This window comes from Nanorana parkeri, unplaced genomic scaffold (genome assembly GCF_000935625.1).
Source record: "Nanorana parkeri isolate BGI_ZX_2015 unplaced genomic scaffold, ASM93562v1 scaffold339, whole genome shotgun sequence".
Taxonomy (NCBI): domain Eukaryota; kingdom Metazoa; phylum Chordata; class Amphibia; order Anura; family Dicroglossidae; genus Nanorana; species Nanorana parkeri.
In genome coordinates, this window is record NW_017306607.1 from 726,259 (window position 1) to 734,632 (window position 8,374).

At 45.8% G+C, this 8,374-nt stretch overlaps 1 protein-coding gene across 1 annotated transcript in view; it reads right to left on the bottom strand.

Annotated features, from left to right (window-relative positions):
- FERMT2 (fermitin family member 2) overlaps nucleotides 1–8,374 on the bottom strand; it is a gene marked incomplete at its 3' end in the record, with an annotated part of 84,974 nt that overhangs the window by 7,202 nt on the left and 69,398 nt on the right. The window contains exons 10-11 of the mRNA XM_018558429.1: nucleotides 6,238–6,344; nucleotides 3,678–3,899 (exon numbers count right to left, since the gene is read on the bottom strand). Of these exons, the coding sequence (XP_018413931.1) occupies nucleotides 3,678–3,899; nucleotides 6,238–6,344 (329 nt within the window). The remainder of the gene's footprint in view (nucleotides 1–3,677; nucleotides 3,900–6,237; nucleotides 6,345–8,374) is intronic.

Below are 8,374 nucleotides of genomic sequence, written 5' to 3' on the forward strand. Positions count from 1 at the left end.
GACTCGGCAGTGGTGGAGGATGCAGGACTCCTACACAGTCATGCAGTACAAAGCAGTTACATTTATCTAGCATAGCACAACGCATTGCCAGTGTGAGTCTTATTATTACTTAGTATCGGTCAAAATCCAAATCACTAAAACCTCCTAGTGTATAAGTTACAGCATGTTACTGTATTATAAAAAGACATTTTTATTCCATTTAAATCTGACATTTCTTTAGCTTTATTATAACCGTCTGTGCAGATTGATTGAGAAAAAAAAAATAGGCTGTGGCTAATTGGTTTCATCTCAGCAAGTGGTCAGCAGTGATGCTGGCCACACTGCCTGATCTATATCTGCATATAAAGTATTTTTACAGAAAAACTGTGAAAGTTTCAGTGAAAATGACTTTTGGGGCCCATTCACATGCACTAAAATATAGATGGCAGCTCACTATGAGGGGAATTTGCTAAGACTGGATTACCTGTGCATGGCCATCAGCTTCTATCTTTCATTTTCAAAGCTTAACTGAACAAGCTGAAGGTAGAAGCTGATTGGTTGCCATTCACAGCTGTCTCCAGATTTTGCCTGCCCCAGTTTTAGTAAATTCCTCCCCACGTGCGGTGCCATGCATTGTGAATGGTATTCAACACATTGTACAGAAGAGCAAAGCGCACTGCAGTGCAGCACTTCACACACGCATTGTGGTGCGCTGCAGCGCCATAAAGGGGATGTTTTTCATCCATAGTGGTGCGTTGGCACTCCATTCATTAAAAACCGGGCGCCTTAAAAAGGAGAACTATGAGGCGAGTGATTTTCACTCACCCTCATAGCTCGAGCCGACTTGCGACAATGAAACGGTCACACGTCGGCTCTATAGATTGGGAAGTGAGCAAACATATACCGGTGCACGCTCACTTTCTGATCATCTCCCTGCAGAGCGGTGACTGTCAGTCACCGCTCCCCGCAGTTATCCTGCCCTCTCTGATCCTCCAGCGCTGACTGGAGGAACGGACAGGGAAGGGGGTGGGTACAGCTGGCTCTCCCTCTAGATAGGCAGAGCCAGCAGTCACTCACGCAGCTGGGTGGATCTCAACAGCATTGTCGTGATCTGTCTGAGCTGCGGCGCTCTCAGTATACTGAGCTTTGGGTCACGGGAGGATGTCCTCCCATGACCCTAAAGAGAACTATGGGATAAAAAGGTTACCCCATAGTTCTCTTTTAATGCAGCTCACATTAACCCATGCCATAACCGATGTTAACACGCGTGCAATAACGCACTGCAAAACATGTGAATCCGTCCTCAAGAAAACAAAACAAAACATCATCAACTTGTACTAAAGGAAGACAGAGATTTGGAGGCTCTCTGTGTAATTTCATGGCAGTCTCGATTGCATGAGACGGCCAGATGACATTTCTCCCTGGTAACATGCAGATCACATTCCGCACATCCCCCCCGCCGCAGCGGCACATCCTGCCTTTACAGCAGCTTCATGTCATGAGATTCTGTGGGACACAACCGGCCCATCTGACCTCCATACGAGCTGCTTCCTGGACGCATGCTTCCGTGCAGTTAACCCCTTCCGAAATATTCATAAAAAAACTTGCTGGCCTCGTCTATGATTCACAATGCAACAACCAGGGAGGATGGAGCCGGCTCCCTGGCCAATCAGGAAGCCGGGCAACAAGTCCTCTCACTTGGTGATGAGGAAGCATGGAGACGGATTCGATGCTAATCGGGAAGCTGGGTGGCGAGTCTTTACACGCCGTCTGGCTTCCTTAATGGGACTTCCGGTATCAGTATGTGCGAGTACTGAAAAAAAATATTAGTACTCGATGCCGAAAAAACGTTATCGGTGCATCCGTACTAAAAAACATTGTTACATTGGCATTTAAAACGTGGCAAATTTCCCTGACAGGTCCTAAAAATGGGGCTTTGCAGCGTCTCCTGGTTAATGCTATGCTTCAGTGTCAGGCCTGATGCTGAATGCCCTTTAGGGGATGCTGGCCAAAGTCTTCCTGCTTTTACTAGACTTTTCTGGGATGCTTGACATGCAGACCTGAACTATACTACAGCATATGGCAAAAAGTATGAGGACACTCCTCCAAATTAGGGAGTTCAATTCTTTCCAGTGAAGGGTCCCGTTAATGCTGCAGCATACCAAGAGTTTTAGACAATTGTTCTAACCTTGTGGTAATGGTTTGGTGAAGGGCCTTTTCTGTTCCAGTATGACTATGCCCCTGTGGACAAGGCCAGATCCATAAATACATAGAGTGATGAGTTTGGTGAGGAGGAACGCAAGTTGCCCGACCTCAACCCTACTGAATGCCTTTAGGATGAGATGGAATGCCAATGGTGAGCCAGATCTTCTCATCCAACTTCAGTACCTGACCTTACAAATGTTCTTTTGGCTGAATGGACACTATCCCACAGAGTCCATCTGAATTCTTGTGGAAAGCCTTCCCAGGACAATGGAGGAAAAGGGGAGGGGGCATCTCCATATTAATACCCATGGTTTTAGAACGGGATGTTAGACAAGGTCATATAAGTTGATGGTCAGATGTCCACATCCTAATGGGCATATAGTATATCTGCTCTGTGCTGGTCGTGTCCATGAGACAGGGACCTAGATCAGGTGCTTAAAGGAGAACTATGGGGTCAGTGTTTTTCCCCATAGTTCTCCTTGGGGTAACAGGAGGACACAAACTAGCGTCCTCCCGTTTACCCTAAGCTCAGTATACCGCGAGCTACAGCTCGCGGTATACTGAGACGCCTCACCTGGAGCGGATCCCGACGTAGATGACGGGATCCGCCCAGCTGCGTGAGTGACAGCTGGCTCTGCCTATCTAGAGGCAGAGCCAGCTGTACCCGCCCCCTCCCCCGTCCGTTCCGCCAGTCAGCGCTGGCAGATCGGAGCGGGGAGAGGGGAATCCAGCCCCTCCCCCTGTCACGGCAGAGAGCCGTGACAGGATCGAGAGGTGAGGGAACCCGGTATGTGTTCCCTCACCTCCCGATCGACTGAGCCGACCTGTGACAGTCTCAATGTCACAGGTCGGCTTAGAACTATGAGGTGAGTGGAAATCACTAATCTCATAGTTCTCCTTTAAAGGAAACCTGCACTTTGCTCATGCAGGGCAAAGCAACAGGATCATGTTAATGCAGCTTATACTTACTGCTTTCCCTCTCCTGTCACTTCATTTAGATGCTGAAACCAAAGGAAAGCTCTGTATAGGCTACGAGTTGCAGCTTACCAAGAGCTGTGGACTTATGTGATAGCACTGCTTGCCCATTACTATCATATGGAGCGAGTCCAATGCTCCTCCATGCCCAGATATTTCCTATGGCTCCTGAGTGGAATGAAGAGGTAGGGGAGTGAAAGAAGGGCAAGCAGGTGCTGCTATAAGCAGAAGGGGATGGGGTGGGGCAAGCAATAAGGGAAACCGGTCTCTTTGCCCTACATGGCCAAAGCATAGGTTACCTTAAAAGAAGGCCTGAAGTCACCCTACTTGTTCCTCATATTGTAGTGGAACAGTTATCCCAGCAATCCATTACGGACAGACTCCAGGGTCTCGCACTGTAAATGCACAACTGTCAAAAGCAGCACTGGAAGCTCTGTAAATGCCGTGGTGCAAAGCAAAACCAGCAGCCAGTGCCCAGAAAACCCCATTGTGGAATTTGGGGGGAGAAATCCCAGTACCTGTTTGTTCTTGTACTTCTTCAAATAACGGGGCGAGACGACACACTCCGGGTTGATGTCAGAGTTGACCTGGTCGGGAATGAACTGAGGGTCCGGGTTTAGGTGCTGCATCTTCAAGAAGGACAAGATGTTCTGGACTTCCAGGTTGTAAGAACTGTCTGCCATGGTCTTGCCCTTGGAGGCCAATCTGCAGGCTGCCATCCAGTGAGCATATTGCTTCTCCTGCAGGATAAAAAAAAGGAAGAGGTGTATGGAAATGTGAACAGTACAAAAATTCCTGACTGCTGCTGGGTGCCGCCATCTTGGATGTGATGTCAGGAGATTCAGAACGGTCACTCAAGTGACACTCTATAGCAGGAGTGGGCAAATTCCGGCCCTCCAGCTGTAGTGAAATTAAAAATCCCATCATGCATCTGGCTCTGGGTGTCATGCCTGCGGCTGCCAGAATCTTGCAATGCCTAAGATTAGTAGTTGCAACACCGCTGGAGGGACAGAGTTTACCTACCCCTGCTCTATAGTATTCCTCTTCACTCCCCCTCCCAGGAGCTACATAAAAAGGTTATGTAGAGAGCTGCTGGGAGGGGCAGAGGAGCTGGGCTAACACAGACAGTAATTAGACATTCACAGAAGAGGAGAGCCATGACGTGCTAGGAGGGGGGGGGGGGGGGGTTTGAAAGACTTTTCCTAGATTAATTTTGGAACAGTCTCAAAAGGAACATTGCGAGTGAATAAAAAAACAATTTACGGGAAGGAAAAACAATGCAAGCACACATTTAAAATACTTGATTTTCTGGGCTTTTACCTACAATTATTTAAAGTGACATTAAACCCTCAGATTTTTTAACATAAAACAATACTGTAATGTGCGCCTTACTGTAATCCATGGTTGTTTCCCTTCTCTTTGCTGCTCTTCCTTTTAAATCTGTATCTGTTCTCATGCTCTGCAGAACTTCTGTTTTGTAGCAGACTGCCTTGTCTCAGGAAAGGATACATGGTGTCTGTGTATCCGTTTGTATAAGCTTGTAATCTGAGCCAGCACTACAGGAAGAGGCCCTGAGCTGAAAAGGGAAGTTCTCCCCCAGCATGAGAAGACATGAGGATTTACAAGGAAGAGCAGCAAAGAGAAGGGAAACAACCATGGATTACAGTAAGGCGCACATTACAGTATTGGTTTATGTTAAAAAATCTGAGGGTTTAATGTCACTTTAAGTTGGAGACAGGGTCTCTTTAAACTAATCAAGCCAGAGGGTCAGCGACTTCACAGTCAGGCAACTAGCTTATGCAGGAAGAAGTTCTCAATGCCTTCCAAAACTTGGAGGGGGGGGGGGGATATTTACCTCACTTCCTGTTCTTGTCACAGCTATTGTCACAAGGTCAGGAAATGATGGGATCTCTCTCTCTCTCTCTGATGGGACTAGAGACCGTAATTATTTTGTAGAGGGGGGAAGTTACATCTTTCAGGTTTTTATCACTCTCTGCCTTCCTATTTTGGGGGCACCCTCTCTCGTTTCATGTCTCAGTGTTACTTAGGCAGGAAGTGAGGGGAATTTCCCCAAGGAGAAAGCTGACAGCAATAAACCCTTGAGAGAAGTTCTGACTTTTACCTGTTCTATTGATGAATAAAGAAATGGCTCATGTCGGGTTCAGATCACTATGATTATTAAAGGAGAACTATGAGATGAGTGATTTCCACTCACCTCATAGTTCTAGCCGACCTGTGACAATGAGACTGTCACAGGTCGGCTCAGTAGATCGGGAAGTGAGCGAACACATACCGGGTTCGCCGTGACAGGGCGAGGGGCTGGATTCCCCTCTCCCCGCTCCGATCTGCCAGCGCTGACTGGCGGTACGGACGGGGAGGGGGCGGGTACAGCTGGCTCTGCCTCTAGATAGGCAGAGCCAGCTGTCTCTCACGCAGCTGGGCGGATCCCGTTGTCTAAGTCGGGATCTGCTCCGGCGTCTCAGTATACCACGAGCTGTAGCTCGCAGTATACTGAGCTTAGGGTAACGGGAGGACGCTTGTTTGTGTCCTCCCGTTACCCTAAGGAGAACTATTGGGAAAAACACTGACCCCATAGTTCTCCTTTAAGTATTAAACATGGGAACGTCAAGTTCTATCATCCCCTGAAAATACAAATCCCTAGAAGACTTTCTGGGTACTATACGAGTGCAACAATCATCATCATCCAAACAGCATTAGACAAATCTATTTGTATTTTAGGTCATTATTGCACTAGTAAACCTGTCCCTTCTGAGGACGCATCTGGACACAGCTTCCTCTAAAGCACGGGTGGGTAAACTCTGGCCCTCCAGCTGTGCTTGAACTACAAATCCCATAATCCCTCTGCCTCTGGGAGTCATGTCGTAAGTGCCAGAGTCTCGCAATATCTCATGGGACTTGTAGTTCCACAACAGCTGGAAGGCCCTAGTTGCCCAACCCTGCTGCAAAGACATTCGAACAAACATAAAAAGGGTTAACTCCGCCTCTAATTAGAACTTAGGTCATTCATGTCGCCTGTATATATAAAAAAAAAAAGAGGATCACAATGTGGCATCTTACATTGTCACAGCGCAGCCAGATTTCATTCATTCCTTCAGCCACTGGAATGAGGAGCTTAATGATAAACTTCTGGCCGGAAATGTTCACATCGGGGGTCACTTCGCAGCCTGCAAGACAGAAATCTGGGTTAAGCACTTCTTTCTACTTGTAACATCTTAGGGGCGGTTTCTACCATAGCGTGTTTAGTGTGCGTTACTGCACAGCGCAATGCAGCGCAGGCTAGGTGCCCTGGTGGGTTCATGGCACCCTAACACACCTCCCACACACCTAACACAGTGCGGCCTTGGGTTGCACTGTAAAATACGGTGCTGTGTATGCGTTATTATTTTTTTTCACTGCAATGCACACTATTATGGGGGATGTGTCATGCAGCGCAACGCGCATCCGCTGGAAAGGTACATTGGGGTGCCATTCAGAATGCATGGTAGCACAGTGCACCTAGTGTGCACTAAGGGCCTGTTCACATGAGTTTCAGGTCCTGATCAGGTGCGGATCAGCAGACGCGGTGATATGTGTTTTGCCGCGTTTTTGATGCGTGGGGCTGTCAGTATGTTAGCTGCAGTGCATTTTTGACGAGTTTTTGATGCGTTGTGTTTCCGGACCGTACAAAATGTGACATGTAGTATTTTTCTGTCGTAACCTGAACAAACTGCGCACGTGAGAACTGTAGCCCATAAAACACATAGGGATGCATTTTTAGTGCAGGAGCGTACGGATCAGGTAAGCACAGAAAACGGACGTCGTGTGAACAGGCCCTAAACGCACAGGTACCACACGTTTAACGCAATGCTACGCTGTGAACAGGCCCTTATTGTGCGTTCATCCTTTTATCTTTAAAAATGAGAAGTTCATTTTTTGGAAAAATGAAAGAAATGCATAATTATATATATATAAAAAAATCATATGCATTTCTTTATTTGCATTCATGCCTGGAAAGCATTGCAATTGTGATCACACTTCTTTGCCTCCCTTTCAACACACATTTCTATTTGTAAACAGCTGGGTGTTTTGTGTTTTACACAGAGCTATGGTTAAAATATATAAATAAAAATGTATCCAATTGTAGCAAATATACCGAGCGTTGTAAAACTTATTGTACCTACAAAAATAAAAAAACAAATACAAGTGATCTAAATGAAACAAACATGTCAATATGCCATCAATACAAAACCCTGGCTACAAAATACAGGGAAAAATGAAGGCAATCCTTTTCACATCAATACCATAAAGGAGATCATACAAATGAAGACAAACCTAACCATACCAATACCATAAAGGAGATCATACAATAAACATAAAAGTCCAAAAACAAAAATTCCAAAAAAGGAGGAAAAGAAGAATTTCTACTTTGTACTTTCACAAAATAGTGAAATGAAAACTCGTGAACCACATGTGATCGGAGGTCTGACAGCCCTTGTAGATATCCAATATAAAGGGGAGACGTTATGTAGTCCACAGCAGGGCTGACAACCCCGCATGAAATTCCAACAGAGGCAGTGTTGACAGCTCACTACAGGAAGTAATGACCTCACCGGATTTCCAGCAGGATCAAAAAGTATTTGCAGTTTTGCGAAAATGTACAATAAAGATATATGTAATGAAATATATGTCCCCTCCCCCCCAAAAAACAAAAACATACAAATTTAAAATAGCTATCCGCATTCCTGAACACATATGGGAATCTTACATAGTTACATAGTATTTGAGGTTGAATAAAGACACAGGTCCATCAAGTTCTACCTATTGTGTGTATGTATCTTCTTTCCCTAGGCTGAAGTGGAGGTTTACTTTAAAAGATTTTTATAGATTGCCTTCTTGTGCAGTGTATGTTCCAATGATCTAGCCCCGGCCATCTGCCTCTCCCAGTTTGTTCTACGTTACGACTTGTATACCATTTTCCCAAACGTGTGGACAGCTAGACAAGGAACTGCTGACATTTTCCACCATTGCGGTTTTCAGGGAGACCATCCTATTTTGGAATGTTTTTTTTTTCTTTTTCTGGGCATCACGGAATCTGAAGCTGGCCACACAGTCAGTTTTCGATTTGTCAGACCAATAAAACTGACTGAGGCTCCATGGGAAAAATGTGGTAGGTGTGTAATGATGGAGTTATGAGAAAAAACAAATAATATATATA